This window comes from Typopeltis vanoorti, chromosome 13 (assembly GCF_054136105.1).
Source record: "Typopeltis vanoorti isolate ZY-2024b chromosome 13, IOZ_Tvanoo_1.0, whole genome shotgun sequence".
Classification (NCBI taxonomy): Eukaryota; Metazoa; Arthropoda; class Arachnida; order Uropygi; family Thelyphonidae; genus Typopeltis; species Typopeltis vanoorti.
The window spans coordinates 85,157,494-85,182,550 of NC_143561.1; the positions used below are offsets into that span (position 1 = coordinate 85,157,494).

The following is a 25,057-nucleotide window of genomic DNA, read 5'->3' on the forward strand; positions in this document are numbered from 1 at the left end:
CACACACACACACAAAAATCTTTCAGATGCATATACAAAATATTTTTTCTCCCTGGGAAAAAAAAAAAAAAACAAGGCAGCAAACCACATCTCAGCAATTATGCTACAAGATGGCAGCATCACAGAAGATCCAAATAAAATCACTTCCAAAATCTGACAATGCTACAAGAATACATACAGCTTCATAGGAACATTTCTTCAGGCCATCTATGAAATATTGAAAAGAACAAAAATAATTTTTGCAACAGACCAGAATTACTTAGAAAAACCGATCATCCTAGATGAATTCAAAACTGCATGCAAATCCTTGCCAAAGAACAAATTTCTTGGCGTTAATGGACTCCCAATAAAGTTCAAAGTCTTCTGGGATCAACTCGGACCACTTCCCCTTAAAACACTGCAAGAAGCTTACACGATGGGCTTTCACAATATGTCATGACCTCAGTAGCATGACTGATGCTAGAGAAGGGAGACCACACAGACATTCAAAACTGGCATCCAATCTCATTAATCAATACAGTCTGCAAAATCATTTTTAAAGTTATTGCAAACCAACTAAAGTCCTCACTGCCCAAAGTTATTGACCAACACCAAACTTATTCTACTCCAGGATCTCATCCAAACTGCAAACAGTCAAAATGAAAGCTAGTACTCATTAGCCTTGTACGAAATCCTAAAGCCATTTCGATATGGTTCTCTCATTAGTGAAAAAGTAAAACTGATATACAGGGATGCACTTTTCTGTTTAAAAATCAATAACCAGCTCACCTACAATTTACCATCCTCTCGAGGGATTAAGCAAGGATGACCTCTTTCTGGATAACTATATACCCTATTAATTGAACCTTTCTTTAAAAAATACCCAACACCAGATTCTACAAACAAACCAGCATAACAGAACCACATCTGAAAATCAGCATATGATGATGTCACCATTATAATACGTAATGATGAAGAAATGAATGTAACCACTACAGCACACACATTATATGCACAGGTCTCAGTGGCCAAATTAAACTTTGAAAAAACCACTGGCTTGTGGGAAGATAGATGGAAGTCTAGAACTGATTCTCTTCAGCCCAATCGCCCAAGAATACCAACATTGCCCGCTAGGAGGCACCATCAGGACTTTAGGAGAAATAATAGCTTCCTGCTTCTTCCTCACTTACTGTTTGTTGTGCCTGCATGCACGTGTCTTGTTCTTAAGTTTCTTGAAAATGGTAACATGACGTTGCCGAAATATTGAAGTATATTAAAATTTATTTTAATGGATATCCTAGTTGACGTTGTAATTTCCTTAAATTATTTAGTAAAAAATGCATAACCAACGTCTAATCCTTTCCATGAGAATTACTTTCTTATGGAAATAATCATGAGGTAATCATGTAGAATTTACTTTGGATAGTTGAAGTGAACAGTATTTTCTGAGGATCATTTCAGGTTTTATGAGAAATAACAGATCATGTATTAATGTGGCAGAGGGTGAAGTGAATCAGAGGAAATGGATCTACGGTTGTTTGAAATTATCCATAAAACCAAATTTTAGAAATTTCTTAACGACAGATTGCTACCACAATCCCTCCACAACCCCGATGCATTCATTCATACAGTGGGAGGCAGGAGCAAACTCTCTAGGTTCTCCGTAGCTCAGTCAGCATAGGTGAAGCCCTTTGGTCGGAAAGACCTGGGTCGATTCCCGTCAATGACACGAGGAACCTTTATTTGGTCTGTTATGACTAAAGGTGAGTTAGCTGGCCTCATATGGTAGAGGTGCCATACATCCCATATGGAACTCACAGCCACTATATCATCATACTAATAATACAGATTAATGTATGTTGGAAGTTTTTTCCACTTGGTTATGCTATAAATTAAAGATGCCAAGAAATTATATTCTTGGTTGAATCCTTTGTCCAAGTGTAAGCAAACAAAGTTTGTGCCTGAAGTAATTTCAGGACTGGGCAACTCATATATAGATTTCAGGACTGGACAACTCCTATATATAAGTTGCCCAGTCCTGAAATTACTTCAGGGGCAAACTTTGTTTGCTTACACTTAGATAAAGGATTAAACCAAGAATATAATTTCTTGGCATCTTTAATGTATATTATAATATATTAATGTAAGTGGTGGAGCATGTCATTTCCATTAAGGTTACAAATTCTGATGTAGTAAGTGGAATAATTTTATTTATTTATTTTTTGCATGGGATTTTTTCTCAACTGCAACATTACCATTATTTTTGATAGTATCTTTCGTCTTTGAGATGCTGAAAACTTACAGAGCAGTGAAGGTAAAAGGCAATGTGTGTGTGTGAGAGAGAGAGAGTAATGAACCTGACTCACATAGGGAGTGCCCAATATTGTAGCTTTAATATGCCTTTCTCTGCATAGAAATATACCAGAGTGCCTCCAGGCACTGACAGAGTATGTTGCAGCAGGAATATCCATTAGGGTGGGAAGCTTTCTGAGATTCTCAAAGGGAAAAGGATGGTGATGTTGCACTTGGTAACGAAAGTTATAGTCAAGCCAATTTGTCCATAGTATGAGCTGTTTCCATAAATGGTAGTTCTGGTGCTTCAGCTGAGTATTAATACTTTAGAAGCACAAACATTTAATTGGCTGCCCCAGGATTGCCAACTCAATCCTGGGGCAGCTGTGAGAGGATTATATACTGTATATATTTTACATTACTATCATCTAAATTTGAAGGCCAGGCTATATAAGAGATTTTCATATAGAATTTTAGATGATATATGAATTCTATTATTAATTGGGAGACAACTGCTCTAGTTACACCTGAAACAGCATGAAAAAGTGTCATATTTGATCTGTAGAGTAGATTTTTTAAATTATTTAACCCAATATCATAATAAAATATAAATATCATTTTACCTCATTTGTTTTAAATCTTCCACTTCTCTGGACTGATTGATCAAATCAATGAAATCTTCATATGTCTCAGCATACGCATATGTTCGATTATGCCTTTCCATTTCTTCCTGCTGCCATTTTAGATATCCAATTAGTTTTTGATTGATGTAATCAGGATCACACACTAGGTCAACTAACCTATATAAAACTAATAAAAAAATAAACATTTAGTTTATAAATATGAAGCAGTTCTTCCTAACTAACCAATTAAAACCAATAATTGTAGAATTACTGTTCATACAGCAAACAGCTAAACTTTCCTAGCAGTGAATTCCTGAGGGATTTTAATGTTCACAACAGTTTGGCTCTCCTCTAATCACACAGACCAAGCAGGTAGAGGTGCTGAAACATTCGCCATCACTAAAGACCTCAAAAATTGTTTCAGATGCCTGCCAGAATAATAGATAACCCCAACCACTTTCCAAATACTCTAGATTTCTTCCTCACTAGTGATCCCTCCAAGTACACTTTGAATGTTATATATCCCCTAGGTACTTATCTCTCCAATGCTCATACAGCCATTCTCTATGAAGAGCAGTCTGGCATTGTAGGAGTAACAAGGGGAATGACGTTCATGACTGCTATGCATTTCCTTGGTTGGACTACTGTTTTTGGCCTTCCAACCTATACACATGCACTGAAATAATCCTTATCTTGGCATGAAAGTATACATTCCCCCCACACCATTCTAAATTGCTGTCCCCCCCATGTAAATCTTGCTTCTCCAGAAGATGCGCTATGCAAGCAAAAAACTGAGCATACCACAGATCAACAAGAACTCCATCTTCTTTGCTTATACCCAAGCTTGAAACAGCAGCAAGAAAACTATCAATGCTTCCAAAACAGACTTTGTAAGAGCAAAAAAACAGGAAACTTGCATCTTGTCCAAATGACAGCTAAGCCTTCTGATCACATGCCAAAGCAATTGTAATTTTTGCCCAACAACTCTCCCACCTCTGTCGCAACTAGACAGCTCCAATGCGTCATCATCACCCCAAGAAAAAGCCAATCAAAATAGAAAAAGCCAAAGCAAAATACTGAACATTATCTTCATTTTAAATCTACTTATCATTATGCACAAAAACTTAGCATTATACATATGCTCAAAAACAGAGCAATAAATATCATCACGGAAGAAAAAGATCTACTTGATGAGCTCTCACTCATATCAAAAACGCTATCCAAAAATGGTTATCCACAAAATATAATTCAAAAGATTTTCTATAGAAACAACCCATAGTGACAACCTCAAGTGACACAGTACACATCGTCATACCTTATGCAGGCTCAGTCTCCACCAAAATAGCAAAAATCATGAAGTCTTTCAACATCAGGGTTGCCTTTAAACCTATTTTAACTACACAGCACATGTTAAGATCTCCTAAGGACAGCGTCGCTTTCTACAAATATGACTAGAAAGAGTATACAACATCCTATGTTCCTGTGGACTGAATTATGTAGGCCAAACATCATGAAGCCTAGAAATATGAAAAAAAGAACATATTGGAGATGTCAACAACAACAGAACAGACACCTCAGGATTAGCCCATCATTTCTCAATTTCGAACCATTCCACTGATTGGGACAACAGCTCCATGCCAAATATTGAAGAAGATTTCAAATGTAGAAACTTTAAAGAAGCTGCAGTGGTACTCTGGACAGGAGACAATCTCAACAGAAATCAAGGCATGATATTAAAAGACATTTGGAAAAGCTTAATAAATTCACTATATTTAGCAGAACTGAATTACGTGAAAAACTAGAAAAACAAGATCTACTAACAATGATTAAGTCTCCATGCTTTATGCTCTTAATGTCACCTGTCCTTTTCAATTTTTTTAAACTGATTTTAAGGTCGTTACTGCATTCTTCTGTTGTAGCATTTAATGTTAGTGTAACCACTCTCGCTCTGAAGAAGCCAGACAGACTCCAGCTGGCAAAATTGGTAGACGATTATATACATATATTTATAAAGAATCATGGTCCAATAAAATGTCTCATATTTAGTATAAAAAAAAGAACCAAATATTAACAATCAAAATTAATAAAAACGGTTATAAATTAAAAATTTAAATGGTGGTGTAACTGTTTACATAAGTCTTAAAGACCTGGCAACAAAAGGACCTTTGTTAGAGCCTTTCTTTTTTTTTAGTTTATGTTTTGGTTCACAGAATAATATTGAATATGGCCCACATCTGATATACATCTAATTGACTGGCCCTTTGTTGCATTTGAGTTTGAGACCCCCTGTTCTAGACGAATAAAAGCAGATCTTCCAATTTGTCCGAAATAAGATAACTCACAAGAGCAAGGAATCTGATAGATGCTGGAAAACTGAGAGGTGGAAACAAGGATACAATATCAGTTTAGATGTTGTATCCTTAGATGTTTAGGTGCCAGTAGCAAATGAGCCAAAGATGATTTTTTTTATGATTGCAGTGGAATGTTGGACAGTAGTGCAGTTCTGTATGGGGACTCTATGGTGAAAGATATGAAAATGGAACAGGATTCTAAAATGTGTCTGAGAGGAGCAATGATAGGAAGAGTAATTGAGGCTATGGAGAGAGAGAGAGGAGAGAAAATGCAGAGGAGTTGACTGTGCAGGTTGGAACAAATGATTAGCAAGGAAGTGTGAATGGGGTAGCATGGAATTTGCAAGTGCTGTTGAAACAGTGAAGCAGAAAAGTGACAGGGAAAATTTGAATTATTATCAAGATATGGTAGTAGAGAGAGAGATGAGGAAAAGAGCAATGATTGCTAATGGCATGATAGGTAGAATGTGAAGGAAGATGACCTGAGTATGTATGTATGTATGGGATAAATTTGAAGGTAGGAGAGAGAGTATTATAGAGTTTAATGGAATAAATACAGCACATATAAATAATTAAACAACTGTTTAATCATTGCTATATTTCATCTCAGTCACTGAGACATCATCAGAAAAGCAATATGAAAATTGCAAAAACACACACAAATTTGCACAAACATTAAGTGGAAAAGATTAGACTGAAAGCCTGAAGTCCTATGAGGAGTGCCCTTTATGGGCACTGTTGGCTAGCATTAGCTGTGTTAGGTGGGAGCCCTACGAATTAGTTTCCCAAATCTTGGGAAGTTTAATACAACCATATTTATCAAGATTAGGTCAGTTTTTTAATTATGCTGCTGCTGATTCTAAAAAAAGTTTTTCAAATTTGTATTTTTTGAGGTGAAGCATAGTAGTTCCCCCCCCTTCTCATTTGTTTCTGTGTATCCAAATGCATGGTCAGCAAGCTCTGATGACCATACCTATGGCGACAGATAAATTGTTTTGTATTCTTCTAGGCAGATGTTAACCTATCTCCCAGTCTGACCATAACATGATAGGTTTCAGGAAGGAGGAACTTTGTAAACAAAGAAACCTTGTTTACAAAGGATCCTTGGGTAAACAAGATCCTTAGGTGAACAGATGGGGTGGCCAGCTTTAAATAAGGTTTGAATGCTGTGCAGAGACTGTACTTCTTTTTTTTTTTTTAGAGTTCTGGCTATTTATTCTGAAGTAGCCTGGATATAAGGAACAATGATAGCATTACTGTAGTCAATGTTGAGAGGGATGAGAGGAGGTTGTAGGAACAATTAATTTGTTGACCTTTTTGGCATTGGACAGGAAAGTCTGGTGAATAAAGGAGAGTTCAGCAGTAAGATCAGCCTCGGTAGAACACAGTTGGGAGGCTCTATTAGCAAGGGTTTTGATAACACCATACTGTTGAGAGGGTGAATGGTGGGTTAAGTTTATGTATGTATCTGTTGGTATGGGTGAGTTGTCCGTAAAATGAGAAAGAAAGGATGCCATTGAGAAGACATGTATGGTCTTCTCAATGGCATCTTTTGAGAAGGATGCCATTGAAAAGGCAGGTTATTATTATTTTCTTTTTCTATAGTGAACTGGATTCAGGGATGGAGGAAAGGGTCTAATGTGTCTGACTCTTGTAGCCAAATGGTCAATATATCTCAAAAAGTGGAGATGGGCTGGCCATACTGCTAGATGCAATGACAGGAGATGAACTTGTAAAACAAAAGAGTGGAGACCAATGGATGGAGCAAAGAGGAAGACCAAGAAGATGGCAAAAGGATGAACTGGAACAAGTTGCAGGAGTGAGATAGATGGGAGAGGCAGAAAACCAAGTGGTCTGGAAAACCATGGGAAGACACCTTCGTCCAGCAGTGGACAGGACCAAAAGGTGGAAGAAGAAGAGAAGAAAAGGTTTGAGAATAACAGTATCAAGAGCATGTTCAAGATCAAGAGATTGACCAAATAGCATGTTTAGTATCAAGAGCATGAGTTCAAACTAGCACATAAATTTAAATAGTTGTTTGTAGGAGAGAGCTGTTTACTGCAGATGGTCTACATTTGAGTGGTAGTGTGAAGCTAGGTAGATTGTTGATGAAAACTGATAAAGGAGTGTGTGTAGCCAGACAGGGAAAGAGAAACCTAGATAATGGGACTGTGAGTGTAAGATACCAGAATTGGTGTGAGATAAACAAGAAAATCAGAGAAAAACAAGATGGGAATACAGGGATTGCCTCAATGTGAGCAGCAGATACAAAAGACATAAATAATGGGATAAGGAATTGTGGGAAGAAAAGGGAGATTATGAGAAAGCTACTGTGCTTATACACCAATGCAAGCAGTATTTGGAATAAGGATGCAAAGTTTGTGACCTTGATACAGTTAGCAACAAATCATTGGTGTTGGCAAGCAATGGTTAAGAGAAGATGTACATATTCATGGGAATAGAATATAATGGTTATAGCATTTTTCGAAAAGACAGCAAAGATAAAAGAGGGGTGGGGGTATTACTGATAATTTCAGAAGAGCTGTGTCCTCTCAATATAGATCTTGAAGAAAGCAGTAATGATAATGGCTTTGAGACCATTTGCTGTGAGGTCAAGATAAGCACAAATTTTAGACATTTAGTAGGATGTTGCTACAGGCCAGGGAATGCAGAGAAAGATAATTCAAAAATGTTCAGGCAAATGAGACTGGAATAACAGAAAGATGATAATAATGGGTGACTTTAACTACTGGAAGTAGGAATATCATGTGAGTAAGGAGATTGAATTCCTTGAGGATAACTATCTTACGCACCATGTAGTTGACAATATGTGGGCTCAAGTGTTAGACTTGAAAACATCATCTCAGTCAGTGATAACAGAAGATGTCATCACCCATGATGCCACCAACTGGGGAGTGATCATGTGGCTTTGACATGGGGTGGCTATGCAGGTGCAAGCTTGTGCTCTAGAATTAACATCCATCCTGCATCATCTCTACAATCTACTACATTATCTGGTACTTATTCCAATGCATGGAAGCAATCTCATATCCATCCTATTCCTTAAAAGGGTGATAGAAGTCAATCATCAACAGCCAACACCTCAACTACTTAGAGGTCCACCATTAATCAGCAACTAGTATGGATTTCACCATTAAAGATCCACAGCTGACCTTGAAGCTTACATTACCCATCGCAGAGTACATGCCGTGGAAAATTCGGAGAAGCTTGTGCTGAAGCCCTTGACATTTCCGAAGCCTTTGACCGTGTGTGGCATCATGGCCTGATTAACAAACTGTCATCCTTTGGTCTCCTTGCTACACTCTGTAATTGGGTAGCTAGTTTTCTCTCTGGTTGTTCTCTGCAAGTCATGGTATATGGGTTCCCCTCTTCGAGCTTCATAATGAATGCTGAGTGCCTCAAGTCCCTATCACCTACTCTGTTTCTTTTGTTCATAAATGAACTACCTGACAATAGCACTCTCCATTCATCCTACTCATTTGTTAAACCATGCAATTATTCTGACATTGCAGGCTACAAGATCATCTACAACCAATGCTTTAAACTTTAATCTTCATACTATCCTTCAATTGGGAGGACAACCTTGTTATGTTCAATGTCACCAAAACAGTCTTGCCTTTTCTCTCACAAAAGAGATCTCAGCTCCCCTACCCTTACCTTTAGTAACATACAAATCAACAAACAAGATCAGAGCTTTCTGTTTGGACAAATGTTAACCTCCAGTCTCTCCTGATATAAACACATCACATCAATAGCATCCTCAGCATCCAAGAAACTTCATATTCTCAGCAAATTAACAAGTCAAGAGTATGCCATGTAGTGCCTGGAGAGGGAGTCCAAGTAGTGGTATGTGGGTGCACTGTCGAGCTAACATCTGTCCTACATCATCTCTAATTTATTATACATATCTAGTACTTATCCCAATGCATGGAAGCAATTTCATATCTATCGTACTCAAATTAAAAAAAAAAAAAGACTAATAGAAGTCTACTGTCATTTATCAACCAACTGCCATCATATCTGTCCTCCCTGAAATAATGGAGAGAGAATCAGCAACAGCTAACTCTTCCACTACTTAGAGACCCATCAATTAATCAACAACCACCAGTATGAATTTTATGTTTCAAGATCTACAACTAACCTTGTAACTTATATCTTCACCAATGATGGAGTGCCCCAAGGCTGTGTCTCATCACCTCCTCTCTTTCTCCTGTACATAAATGACCTACTTACAATAACCACTTATCCTATTCACTGCTCTGCTAGTACTCTCCACTCACCCAACTCATTCAACAAACTATGCAGTACTTCGACATTCCAGGCTACAAGATCATCTACAACTAGTGCCATCCTTCAAGGGGTAAGAACAACCTTGTTATATTCAATGCTCCCAAAATACGAACTTGCCTTTTCTCACACAAGAGTTCCCAGCCACCTGCTCTTACACTCAGTAATATACAAGTCACTAGACAAGATCATACCTCTTTGCTTGGACTAAACTTTACCTCCAGTTTTTCCTGGCATAAACACATCACATCAATGGTCTCCTAAGCATTCATGAAGCTTGACACGCTTTCATTCAAGAACCTATTTTACACCCAGTCAACTCTTTGCTATGTACAAATCCGAAATAATTCCATGTTTACAATACCGCTCATAAATTTGGGGATCATGTACTAAAACTTCCCTTAAAATACTTCATGCTATCCAGAAGCAAGCAATCAGGCTAATTAATGATCCTCTCTTAGAGATTCATTTCAATATCTCTATCTTATGTGTGCAGTGTTTCAGCACTATGTCTATTCCACAGGTACTTCCATGATCACTGCCCCAGTGAATTGGCAACTATCATTCCTTCACTTTCAGTTGCACCTGTTAATACAAGAGCAGCAGCTGCCCAGCATCCCTTTACAGTGCAACTGCAAACACACCAAACCTGCCTCTCCTCTTCTTCTTTGATTCCGTAAACCTCTGTCCTCTGGAACAGCCTTCCTCATGAAGTATTCCCAAAATATTTCAACTTGTAGCTCTTAAAAAAAAAAAAAAAACTATCTCAGTCCTCATCTACACCCCCACACATGCCACTGATGTGCCTATAGGTCACTTGACCTCTCATGCATGGGATCAATAAAAACATACCGTATTTTTCAGTGTATAAGACACCCCAATGTATAAGACAAACTCTACTTTTTCGAACCCAAAATTAAGAAATTAATATTTTAAACATCTCCACTGTCTAATCATACACTCAGTGGGAGGAGGTCCAAATTGTCTCTCTGCAGCTTTATTTCCATGTTCTTTTGCGTAATTGATAACTTTTAACTTGAAATTTGAAGAATATGACAATCGTTTTTTATTTTTGGACATTTTTATGAGCTAGTGCTCAAAATATTATTAATACATTAACTTACTGCCAATGAGTTGCAGATGTATGAATGCTTTCAGAATTCTGATCGGTTTATTCAGAATCAGCCATTAATGACGTCAATCGACAGAGTTAACATAGGCTAGTGATTGGCAGAAGCCTGTTCGTGGAGACAAGGTACCGCCAGTTTCGCCACAGCAGGTCTCTCAACTAGTTACTCCCACATATAAGAATGACCCCCCCCAATTTTTGGTATAAAAATTTTACAAAAAAGTATCATCTTATACATGGAAAAATATGGTAATTAATTTCTTGGTTCTATAACCAGTCCCACTCATGCTGTTTCCATCTGTGATTGCCTGCCCCATAGCCCCCTCCCCCATACCAACCACCAATGTATTCCTGACCATTCCATTCCTATGTTGACCATCTACATAGGTGCAGCTTTCACTACTTTGTAAATCTGCTCTCGTTACACTGTCTACCTGACCTCCCTGGCCCACACCCATTTCCCTGTCTAACTTGCATTCTGTTCTCACATTCTCTTCTCTTCTCCATTCACAACTACCTCAGTCTCACCTAGTCCAATCTTCTGCTCATTCACATCACTAATTATGCTTTGTTCCAGCAGCAACCTTCCCAAATGACTCAATCCAAACCATTCATATTTAGTCCATTGCTCTTATACTGTTCCATTCGTCCCTTAAACTTGTCTCTCACATTCACAAACTGAACTTCTTGATCTTTACACATTTCCATTACTAATATTCCATTCAAGATCTTTGCTCTCTGCCACAACTCATCACTGTCATACCTGGGCAACACGCAAACTACTCTTCCTGTTACACCGTTATCTTTCACTCTCCTCAACAATCTCCTAATATCCAATCTCACATTTTCCCTATGTGCAACGACAACCACTAACTCCCCTAGCACACTTACTTCTCATATAACTTGTACATCCACCACACCTTTTATGATAGAATCTCCATATAGTGCTATTCTTGAATCATTCACTAGTCCTTTCTCTCCACTATCTTTTTTTATTCTTTTTGCACTTTTCCATTTGTATCCACCACACGGTTAATTTCATTTTGTACATGCCTCATTTTATTCCACATCTTGATTCCTTCATTCTTCAACTCTTGCATTCCAGCAGTCCTTCCTGCTATTGCTCCATCAGTCAGGCACACTAATGCAATTACTCTCAGTTTTCCTTTTTAATAATTTCCATATGCATTATCACATTATCTACACTCAAATTCTCACCCTCACTCTTCTAGCCATCATTCTTAGTCTTACATCTGTCATTGTCTTTAGCCTTTCATCTGGTATTCTTCACTTCTGGTTCCTACCTTTCATTCAAATTACCACAAGCCATTAACACATCACGCTTTCTACAAACCCTCACTCTCTCTCACATCTGTTGTTTAATATCTCAACAAACACCTCTGGTAATCTTGGTAAAATTCATGCTCCATTTTTGTGCCATGCATCTGGATTATCTTGTTCTTATAACCATTTTTTGCCTCCATTTGATTGTTATTCTGAAAAAGTGCTTGAAACTGATTAACTATGAAATGCAAACAAGCCACACTCAATCATAACCAAACCAAACTAAAATTACACAAATGTTATAATATATCAACATCAATAACAATTAACATCGGAGTGTATATTTTTTCACAGACTGTACGTTGCAGGAGACTGAACTGTTTACCTCTACTGAAGAAAAAAAAAAAGTGCAGTTTGCATATGGTACCCAGTAACCCTGAATCAAAGAAACGGCAGGTGACCAATGGTGTACTGTAAGGTACTCTGTACTTGGATCACTGCTGTTCATTTTATTCATTAATGATAATGGGAATGATTTGAGGGAAACTATAGAGTTGCTTGGTGATAATGTTAAACACTGGGAAGGATACTAGAATAAATTAAACTGTCATGTATTCTTAAATTTTTTTTATTTATTTTATTATTTTTTTGGGGGGGGGGGGGGATCCATTATGTCAATACTGTGGATACACAGTAAATGCATTAGTACTGTAGGGACTAAGGATTAGATAATCCAGAAATCCTGCTCTAAAGACTAAATATGGCACTTTTCCAAACAACTTCATGCCTCTAAATTTTCATTGCCTGCAGTGTACAAAAATGATGATTCTTGCTTTTTTATAAAGCAAGAATCATCATTTATAAAAAATATAATCATCATCATATAAAAAAGATAAAAATGAAATAATACTACTAATAAAATTATATATACATAATCTTAAACTTTTAAAAACATACCAAATTGAGTTGTAATCTCTCGTAAAAGATGACGTAGAGGACGACATCTTGCATATTCAACAGGAAGTAGAATGGTAAGGAAGAAATCAGTAATATTACGAGCATATTGTATTTCTTCTTCATTTTTAGCAAGAAAAGAAGACAGCATATATGGTACTTTTTCTGCTGGTGGCCTGCACAAAATTTCATGTATATAATATTTTTTTATTTCACTAAAATTCTAAATACTTATGACCAAATTTATTCATCAGAAAATGCAGTTGGCAGTATTACTTTAAAAAGACATGCTTTTAAAATGTTCTTGTTTTAAAAAAAGCGAGTTAATGCATTTATAATATGTAATTTTTAAGTTTAAAATTAACTATAAATACTTTGATGTACAGTAATATTCTGAATTGCAAATATGGTGATGTGTTGCATGTAATGTACATACATCATTTACTATTCCAACGCTCCTTTAAATGCAAACTTTATTACTAAAAATATACAAAACTGTATCACAGAAGATTATGGATTGAGGAATAACATATCATTTGGTCAGTTTTTCACCATTGGCTTTAGCAAGATAGTAGAAGAGAAACCTACCATTGGGCATTAGACAAGGTTCACTTTTCAGTTAACTGTGGAATGTTTTACATAATCCCTCTATTATACAATCAAGCAGCAGAGCAGTATGTTGGTTGGATAACTGAAGGTATAATAACAATGTGCTGTACAAGAAGTCAGATGACACACTAACCCATTTAAAAGTTAAATGATTGACAGTTCACTGCATTTTTATTATGAACTACCTATGCACATTTACTTGGAGAATATGACTTTGATAGAGGTCAAGAATTCAGAGCAAATGTTGAGAAAGCAAGAGACCTGAAAAAAAAAAAAAAGTCCAACACAAAGCTGAGAACAGATGTGGTTTTCTTCCATGAAAATATAAAAAATAAATACAAAATTACAATATAAAGTACCGAAGAGAAAGGTGATGTTAACAGTATACTGGTTATTCATGATTCATTTCAATTGTCCATCACTATATACATTATTCCTGGACTCTGACTGGATGGATTTTATTGAAATTTAGTATCTGGAAGCTTTACAAACACTGGTCATCTCATTTCAAACTGTTTGTTTGACCATTCACATAGACAAAATAAGTTGAAACTATATACTGCTATTACGTGTCTCTGGATAAATCAAATTCTAATAAATATGATGTCTAATGATATACATCAAAATATGCATATATTGTTTCATTTTGGTTTCATTCAGGATATTTTTGTTAGCAAATAGTTCAAACTGATATTAATAACAGTAAAAATCACTGGATTAAATTTGATGGAATTTAGTATTCACGTTCTTAATTAAAAGCTGCAAAGTTGTTTCAGTTTTGGTTTCAGTGGAATGGAACTATTTGATAAAATTATGCAACACAGTATATAATCCCAAAAACAGTTCAATGTTTCAAATTATGCTTTAACTGTTGATGGATATAGTTAGATTTTTATAAAATTATCATATGTATGGAGGGGGGGGGAGAAAGAGAGCTTAAATACCTTAAATTTCTTACAAACATCATGATAGTGTGAAAATTGTTGAAATAACAATGAAAAATTCAACTCTCAAAAATCTCAAACAACAAAGTAAATAATTCTTTCTTTTAAGGTTACACGGTGATCAGCATTCATATTTATAAATTTAGGGACACAAAATCACATGTGTTGAACAGATTATTTTATTAATTACTAATAAAATAAAACTTGACGTTTTATTTTATTAGTCATCATCAGAAGGATACAAGTATATAAGGAACCAAGCTACATGCTCTAGCCCTGTATACTGGTAAACTAAATCTACGTAGTTAATTAATCCTTTTCCCTAGCCTGACCTCTAGTGATAAAAAATAATAATAATAATAATTAAAAAATTGTACAGGGCTAGAGCATGTAGCTTGGTTCCTTATACACTTGTATCCTTCCGATGATGACCTTGATACAGAGGTCAAAACGTCAAGTCTTATTTTATTAGTAATTAATAAAATAATCTGTTCAACACATGTGTTTTTGTGTCCCTAAATTTATAAATATGAAAGTAAATAATTCATCATCAGAGAGCAAACAGTTCTGTCTCCTATGATGTATGGGCTGTGAAAAAAAAAAGATAAGTTTCAATATTAACTGGTAATGATATATTATAACTTCTTTAGTGTAAGTTTATCATAATTTTAGTCTGGTTTGGTTAAGATTGAGTGTGATGTGTTTGCATTTCGAAGTTAATCAATCTGAAACACTTTTTCAGAATAACAGTTAACAGAGGGAAAATGGTGGTTAGAACAAGGTCATGCAGACATATGGTGTGAAAGTTAAGTGCATTAAGTGTTGTGGATTTCACCAACATCGTTCGTTTCTGGGAATGTAATATGCATGCATGGGAGAATATGGCAGATGTGTTCCTTGAGAGATTAAACAAGAGATGTGAGAGAATGAGGGCATGTAGAAAGTATGATATGTTAATGAATTGAAGTAATTTAAATGCAAGTTAGGAACCAGAATTAAAGAATATCAGATGAAAGGGAAAAGGCAGTGATGAAAGTAAGACTAAGAATGATAGCCAGAAAAGTGATGGTGAGAATATGAGTATGGAGAGTTTGATTGTGAATATGGAATTGGTTAAAAAGGAAAACTGGACATGATTATGGAAGCAGAAGTGACTGACTGATGAAGCAAGCGCTGGTATGGCTGTGGAAATGGAAGAAAGTCTGACTGACAAAGCAACAGCAGAAGTGATTGTTGGAATTCAAGAGTTGAAGAATGAAATGAGGCATGCACAGAATGAAATTAAACATATAGTGAATACAAACAGAAGAGTGCAAAAGAATTAAAAAGAAAGATAGTGGAGAGAAAGAAGCAGTGAATGATTAAGAATAGCACTATATGGAGATTTTATCATAAAAGTATGGTGGATAAGAGGGTGCATAAGCTATGTTTTCCAGGAGGAAAAATGAACAGGGTGATTGAAGCACTATATATGAGAAGTAAGTGTGCAAGGGAATTAGTGGTTGTGATTAAGACAAATGACATGGTTAGGCAGAGGGGGAACCCTATGCCCAACCATGTCATTTTATGTGAGATTGGATATCAGTAGATTATTGAGGAGAGTGAAATACAACAGCGTGGTAGGAAGGGTAGTTTGTTCCCCAGATATGATGATGAATTACAGAATTACATGGAGAACAGTTATTAAATGAAATGTTAATGGAAATGTGCGAAGAGGAAAGGAGTATAGTTTGTGCATGTATGGGACAAATTTGAGAGATGGGCACTGTAAAAGAGCTCCAGACTAAACATGAATGGTTTGGAGTGATTCATTTGCAAAGGTTGCTGCTGGAAGGAAGTGTAATGGGTGATTCAAGCAAGGTATCAGTGGAAGTCAAAGATGATGTGAATGAGCAGGAGATTAAACTAGGTGAGACTGATATGGTTGTGAATGGAGATGTGAGAACAGCAAAGCAAGTTGGACAGGGAAATGGGATAGGCCAGGGTCTACCCCAATTTACAGAGTAAGAAGAATCCAGTCTTCTTACAGAGCAAGAAGACTGGATTCTGAAAGTAGTAATGAATGCACATATGTGGATGGTCAGTATAGGAAAGGAATGACCATAAACACATGGAGGAGAGAGGGGGGTTGAATCTTTAAGGCTATATCAGGCAGAACATGAACAGACAGGAGCAGGTGAGAAGTCACAGATAGATAGGGGACAGCATAAGTAGGACTGATTATAGACCAATAAAAAATTGTTATGTTTATTTATGAATGCCAGGAGTGTAACAAATAAGGGAGATGAAATTGTTGCATTCATTGATTTTTTGTGTGCCCAAAAATAGTTGGAATGAGCAAAACATGGTTGGATGATAATGACATCTTGATGGGAATAGAAATGGAGAGATATGACATTTTTCATGAAGATAGGAAACTGTGTGGCAGTGTCTTCAATCAGTATGGTGTAAAGTGGACGTTGATAGAATGAGATATTCGGTGGGGTGTTGCTACAGGTCAAGCAACATGGAAGGTGGAGCCCAAGAAATGCATAGGCAACTTGGCTTAATGAGCATGCAAAGGGTGATCATTATGGATGATTTCAAATAGGATAATAATGATTAGAATGAAGAGATAGCATCAGAGAATAAGGAGAATGAATTTCTGGAGTTCTTAAGGTACAACAATCTTAAGCAGCACAAGAAAGGGCACACGAAGGTTAAGTATGTTAGAACTAGTTATGTCATCAGAGACTGTGATTGTGAATGTCTAATCATCCCCCAGTTGGCAAGAGTGACCATGAAGTGATCACTAAGTTGCATCCAGTCACCTGAAAATTTCTATAAAAAAGGATGTGTGTAGAACTACAAGGGTGCTGATTATGAAACACTTAAGAGACAATTGGCTGCTATAACATGGAAAGGATTGAGTGGGAAGAATATAGATGTTGAATGGACATTGATTAAGATATATTTAACAGCAGCAATGTGTGAGTGTATTCTAAAGGTGAAAAGGATAAATAAGTAGAAGTAAAATGGATGAATGAAGAGATTAAGTGTGAAATATGAAAGAAGAAGGCAACATAAGATGAATGTTAGTAATGATCGATTGCATGAAGAGTACAAAGAGCAGATCAAAATGGTAACTTGGTTGGCAAAGGTAGCAAAAGTGCAGTATGAGAAGAAATTAGCTAATCAAGTTAAGAAATTTCCTAGTGAGTTCTTTCAATACATGGCAAATAGAAAGAAAAATGACTATGGGAGGAGGATGTCAGTTGACAACACTTGCAATGCAGAGGATCTCTAGTTGAATTATTTAATGATCCATTTAGTGTATTTCATCCTCGTGAAAGCAAAGCAGGAGTGCAAGAGGGTATGGCAGAGATGGGATTGATAGTGAATGAGCAGGAATTATATGAAGAATTAAGTAAACTTGATGTTAAAGCAATAGGATTTGACAGTATATCACGTCTTGAAAGAATGTCCAATAAAATTAATTATTCATCATTATAGGCCAATCTAATGTGTTTGGGATTATTGTTAAGGTACTAGAGGAGTTGGTGAGGACCAGAATTCAGAAATCAGTTGATAATAGCAGTATTCTTTATGATTGTCAGCATGAGTTTCTTGGGGGAGAGTTCGTGTTTCAGCAATCTGTTTACGTATTGCAAGGCAAAAAATTCACTTGATAATGGAGATGCATATTACAGTGCTGTACTTAGTTTTTTCAAAGCCCTTTGATAGACTACAACATGGCAAGATAGCAGCTAAGTTGAAACAGATGGGATTAGATAACAAACTAGTACGTTTGATAGCTGACCGGCTGTCAAACAGGTATCAGCAGGTTGTATATGGAGGATTGGTATCCCAACAGAAGAAGGTCATTAATTGGGATGCTACATGAATCTACTTTGGAAACATTATTGAAACAACAACGGAATGTTTTTCAAAATATTCCATATAGAAATCTTGTATGGTAATGATATCAGGACTGGCTTAACTGGAGATGTGAAGCTGTTTACAAATGATCCAAAGTTGGGAATGACCTTGAGAAGTAGAGCAGAAGTAGAGTCTATACTAATGATATGTTAATGATATCAGGACTGGCTTAACTGGAGATGAAGCTGTTTACAAATGATCCAAAGTTGGGAATGATCTTGAGAAGTAGAGCAGATGTGGCTTTGCAAGAGGATCTGAACAGACTATGCAAGTGGGCAGATGATTGGAACTATCAGTTTAATTTTGCAAAGTGTAAGGTCTTGAAATTTTGGTAGGCAAGGTTGGGAAGCAGAGTATACAGTTAATGGAGAAACTTTGAAGACGGTGTAGGAGAAGAAAGATCTGGGAGTGCTGGTGGACAGACTTGAAGTTTAAGGATCACACTGCTAAAATTGTACAAATATCCCAATGGATTATGGTAATAATGAGGACAACATTGACATGCAGAAGCAAAGAGGTAATGGCTATCCTATGTAAGGCTTTGATGAGAAGTCTATACTCTCTCATGCCAAAAGATCATTGAGCAGTGTCTTGAACACATTCACAGTTTCCGCACTCACCACACTTTCAGGCAATGCATTCCATTCCATTCACACCAGTCACTGTCTATGCAAAGAACTTGCTCCTCACTCTCCTGCTCACACCCTCCTTAGACAGCTTCCTTGGATGGTCTCTGGTTTAACACATGCCTCCATTTGCTGTATGAAATATCTTCTTCATATTAATCTGGTAACTATCCCTCAGCAACATACATGTCTCAATCATATCCCCTCTTTTTCTTCTATTCACAAGGCTCTATAAGTTGCATTCCCTCAATCTCTTCTCATACCTGACACTAACTTAGTAAACTTTCTCTGGACCTTCTCCAATACAACTGCATCACCCTGAAAACCAGGTGACCAAATCTGTGCACAGTAGAAGAACTATAACCTCTTTGCTTCTGCATGTCAATGTTGTCCTCATTATTACCATAATCTGTTGGGATGTTTGTACAACTTTAGCAATGTGATCCTTAAACTTCAAGTCTCTGTCCACCATCACTCCCAGATCTTTCATCTCCTCCACCTTCTTCAAAGTTTCTCCATTAACTGTATACTCTGCTTCCCAACTTTGCCTACCAAAATTTCAAGACCTTGCACTTTGCAACATTAAACTGATAGGTCCAATAATTTGCCCACTCACATAGTCTATTCAGATCCTCCTGTAAAGCCACAACATCTGCTCTACTTCTCAACGCCACTCACAACTTTGGATCATTGGCAAACAGCTTCACATCTCCAGTTAAACCGGTCCTAATGTCATTAATATACAAGTTAAACAATAATGTTCCCAAAACAGATCCTTGTGGCACTCCACTAGTGAATTCACTCTTTTGGGATACCACTCCTCCATATAAAACCTGCTGATACTTGTCTGACAGCCAATCAGCTATTCAACTTACTAGTTTGTTATCGAATCCCATCTATTTCAGTTTAGCTACTATCTTGTCATCTCCTTTATCGAGTGAATTTGTCACTTTGTAGTAATACATAAGCAGACTGCCTGAAACTTGACTTCTACCTAACAAACTCATGCAAACAAACAGAAGACTGCTATTATCAATCCTAGTCCTCATCGACTTCACTAATGCCTTAACAACAATCCCAGAAACACAGATTGTTCTATAATTTGTAGCCTTAGTCTTATCTGTAGATTTGGGAAAGTGTAATTCTTAGACCTTCCTCCCCCTCCCCAACACACACACACACACACACACACACACACACACACACACACACACACACACACACACACACACACACACACACACACACACAGCAGCTAAGGATATCCAACAACCCCACAGAGGGTGTCCCTCGTAGGACTTGAGTGGAGTTTTTCCCACTTGTTGAGTGTAATCCTTGATGTTGTCCCTATGATAAAGATGAAATATAGGATCTAATAAACTTGTATTTTATTGTTCCTTTTTGATGTATCCATTCCATTAAACCTAATAAGACAAGCATAGGAGTTAGTTTGAAGCAGTGCAGTGGCATAAGGATCTGCAAGGGAAGGATGTTATAAGTGCATGGAAAATGGTGAATGTGTTAGGATTGCATGGGAGATGGTCAAGGGTGTTTGAAAGAGCCAATGTCAGACCATATACCCAGGGTAAGGAGAATACACAGGTGGATGCTAGATGGATGAGTAGAGTAGTGTCATTAAGCAGGAGCTTACAAGACGTACACAGAAAGAAGGTTGATCGACAAGGTAAGGAAGGCAAAATCTGACAATGAGAGGAAATTAGGCCAAAAATAAATCTTTGAATTCTTCTGATGCTAAGTGGCAAATGAAACAAAGAATAATTACAGAAGAATAACTTATGAATGCTAATAGTAGGAAGGTGATTTATTGATTTATAGCGTATGATGATATAACGGTCGTGAGACCCCTTTTATGGGGAAGTACAGCACCATCTGAATCCCCCCAAATTTTAACTGCGCAGACAGGAAGGTAGTGACAGCAGTAGATTCAAATAGCTGAATTACTGAGTGACTACTTTGCAAGGATCTATGATCTAGGTGAATAATACAATGATAGAGGTAAGAGAAACTGATATTGGAATAGAAGTTCATGAATTGGAAGTAATTAGGGCATTGCAGAATCTGCATATTACAGGAATGCACTAAGGAATTGACACTGCCACTGACCAGGCTGTTTAAGTCTCAACTCTGGTAAGGTCTCAATGAAGTGGAAGGACGGAAAAATACTTTAATTGCATAAAGGAGGTTCCAAGACAGCATAGCAAAGTATATCAATCAGCATCTTCAGTGTTCGTAGAGGTACTGAAGAAGTTTGTCAATGCTCAATAATGGATGCACAAGAATACAGTACTCTATGGCAATGTTTCCCAAATTTTCAGTACCCATACTCCTTTTAAAATTTTAGTAACATCAAGCAAAGGCAATTTGGGAGAAGTTATAATATTTCATTCAAATGTGATAATTATAAAGGTATGTATTTTTTAACATGCCCATTATAATATACAAACAAGTGAAATATTTTTTTAAATTATTAAATACATTTTTAGCTATATACAAATCCAATATGCATACAGTAGAAACAAAAATTACGAAACCTAAATTTTCAATAATAACAGAAAGAGTGAAATTGTTTGTTAGGAAGAAGCTAATTTGGTGAAATCCAGTTCTATTTTTTTTACAAGTATTTTTAACCATAGATGGACTCCAAGTCAAGAAGATAACTTGTGACACAAACATAATTAAATATATGTAGATGTATGCACAGGTGGTGAAACAATCACTGAGGACTGTTACAATTTAAGATACAAATGAGTCAAAATGATATAATCACGTAATCACAAGAAAGATATTTATTTAACCAAATATTTCGGTCTGGAAATAGCAGACCATCGTCGGTGGTATTACAAGAACAGTTTAAAAAATATACAAGCTAGAATACTAACATCCTTAATCCTTAAAACAACAAATGAGTCAAAAATTTAGCAAATTTATTCAGATACTTTGAACTATGTGGTTTCAACTATCTGCATTTAAAATTTTAATGCAAAAGTTCAAACATGTGGTTGGAACATGATCATGTTGTCAACCAGATGCACTCCCAAGTGAGGTCAGGCTATAAATGCCAAGACACATTTTTATTAAACCTTCCTCTAGATATTTGAGTTATTGAAAAATTAATTACAGTACTAACCTGCACTTATCTGCCTCAATATGGCAACAAAATATACATGTAAAAAAGGTAATCAAATTTTAAAAATGTGTCCTATATCCTTTAAAGATGTTTCATACCCCCATGGGTACATGAAAGGTCTTTAAGGGGTACAAAGTAAACCAGCCTAATCTAAATAAATATGGCATGTTAAACTTCCCAAGTTGTAGTCTTTGGGATATACTTCATGGGGAAGGCTGTTCCATGCTGATGAGGTAGATAGAATGAAAGATGACTGGAACAGCAGTTCAAACAAAAAAGGATGATAGTTGGCTGTTGCTTGTATATCTGTAGGGTTAGCAGAAATGGAGAGTATGATGGATGCCAGTTCTGCTGAACAGTGGCCATGAAAATATCTGTAGAAGAGACAATGTGGAAACTGGCCATCTATGAGACAGTGGCTGAAGATAGTCTATAAGAGAGGGATTGTCAATCAACTAAAGTGCACTCATCTTAGATAACTTCAAGAATGTGCAGAGAGGTTTTAGAAAACTGACCAAATGTGCAAGTAGTATTCCAAAATTGGACAGGGGATTTGTTTAGATAATAAATGAAAAATAATGTCAAGTTTTTTGGAAACCAAGGATGCTACAGATGCAATACAATTATGCCAGGAAAAAAAAAGGCTAAGTCAGTCTGAAAAGATCTAGTCTAAACTGTTAATTGGGCATTATTTGTGAGAAAAAAAAAGGGTCTTTTTTTTGAGAAAAAAAGACAAATCTGTGTTTTGAAAGCATTGAAGCCAACTAAGTTGTTATTGTCCCACTGAAAGATGGTGTGGAAATTAGTGTTCAATATTTACTGTAGATGATCTTGAAGCTTGGATGTTTGAGCACTGCAAGGTTTGATGCATGAGTATATAGGTGCAAACTAGTTGGCATTTCCTCCAACATTTACAGCAGGAATGCTTGCTGGTACCGCCAAAGCTTCATCACCATCCTGAAGTGCTTTCATTACCAAAACTGTGGTTGGAGTTTGAGTCAGTGAGAAAAGGTTGTTTATGAGGAAATAATAGATCCTACATTAGAGAATCTGAAGAAGAACATTCACCACTATTACATGCAGCAAATAACCGAGGAGAAAACTGGCAATACAATTGCAAAGGGAAGAAGACAGCCTACAAGATGGCAATTTGTTAAGGAGCCCTCAATGCCATTCCCCTATGAAATGACTTGGAAATATCAAATATAACAGCATAGGTTTCTCCAAATGTATCCATGACATGTTCAGAGAAGGATAATGTAAGTAAGAAGGTCTGATGTGGAATCATGATCAGCAAAATCCATATCGGTGGTCAGTAATTAGTTGATGATCCTCCAGATGTTGAAGTTGATTGCTCCCATCACTTAAGAGAGAGAGAGCATTGAGCTGTGAATAGCAGGTTAATAATTTGACAGCAGACATTAATCTCCATTTTTGGAATGAGCTGAATATTGGTTTGTGCTATAGGACTGGCAAATGCTTAAGGGTCAAAGCTGTATAACTGAGAGGAGACCTCCGCGTAGCCTTTAAAGGAATGCGGAGAACCGACCAGGGCTTCTGACCTAATGTCCAATCCTCACCTTCTCATGGTGCACCATGTTGGGTATCTACTTTGATACTGAACGAACGAGGATGGGCTGACAATTTGGGATTTAGCCGACCAAATTGTATTCTTATTAGTTAAACCAAAATAAAAAATGATGGTACAACATGACAAAATTTCATGCTGGCTGGGGCGTCGCCCAGTTAAACAAGGCCCCCGTTGTTTTCACCAGGGAACCAGGGCGAACAGCGAAAAGTCAGCTACTGGAACAAATTTAAAAATGCACCCCAACTCAACATCACCAGAGTTCAAGATCGGTACTATCAACGTAAGAAGCCTGAATGGCAAAGAAATGGAGCTAGCTGAGGAATTAGATAAGTACCAGATCGACATAATAGGGGTGACTGAAACAAAAAAGACCAAAACTGGTGAGATCTTTCTGAGCAATAAATACAAAATGTTATATTCAGGCAATGACAATCAAGGAAAAGAAGGCGTAGCCATAGTATTCAACACAAAATATGAGGCTAATCTTCTTGAATGGCAGTCAGTCTCAAGTAGAGTAATGTGGGCAAATATGAGAATGGGGAACTGGACAATGAGACTTATTTGTGCCTATGGTCCCACAGAAAGTTCTACTAAGGTAGAAGTGGAGGAATTTTTTGACGCTTTAGAAAAAACAACTGACACAATGAAAAAGGAAAAGTTGGTCCTTGTTGGGGATCTAAATAGCAGAGTAGGAAATGATTGTGAGACATGTAAAAATATTTTGGGAAAATTTGGAGAAAAGAGCAAAGCTAATAATAATGGCAAATATCTGTTGGATTTCTGCTCAGGACATGGACTGGTTATTACTAACACCATGTTCCAACATAAAAATGTGCACAAATTCACATGGAGAGAAGAGGCAAGGAATAGGAAAAGTCTCATTGACTATGTTATTGTTGATAGTGATGTTTTCTCCCTGGTGCAGGACACCAGAGTGTACAGAGGATTTTAAATTGGAAGTGATCACTATTTAGTCTTGAGCAGGATAAAATTGAATTGTATATATTGAAAAGAATAATATGTAAGAAAGTTTTAAAGCGAATAAAAGTTGAGCAGCTCTCAGATGTGAACTGTAGACTAAAATACAGAAAGATTATTGAAAAGAAAATGAAAGAGTTTGAGAACAGGAATCAAACCTTGGAGATTCAGTGGCAAACTCTGAAAAAAACATTGATTGATTCTGCCAGAGAGGCATGTGGTGAGGTTGTGTGCAAGGATAAAAAAATCAGAACTCCCTGGTGGACATAGAAAGTTAAAGAGGCAGTGAAGGAAAAGAAGAAAGCATATCAAAAGTTCCTGGC

The 25,057-nt window shown here is 36.7% G+C and overlaps 1 protein-coding gene across 2 annotated transcripts in view; it reads right to left on the minus strand.

Annotated features, from left to right (window-relative positions):
* Window positions 1-25,057, minus strand: part of LOC150100328 (sorting nexin-25-like) — a 350,110-nt gene that overhangs the window by 269,250 nt on the left and 55,803 nt on the right. For both annotated transcript variants that reach the window (XR_016549234.1, XM_090402426.1), the window contains exons 5-6: window positions 12,924-13,096; window positions 2,895-3,081 (exon numbers count right to left, since the gene is read on the minus strand). Coding sequence is in view for 1 of the 2 variants with exons in the window: in XM_090402426.1 (XP_090258552.1) it covers window positions 2,895-3,081; window positions 12,924-13,096 (360 nt within the window). In the remaining variant the exon portion in view is untranslated. The remainder of the gene's footprint in view (window positions 1-2,894; window positions 3,082-12,923; window positions 13,097-25,057) is intronic.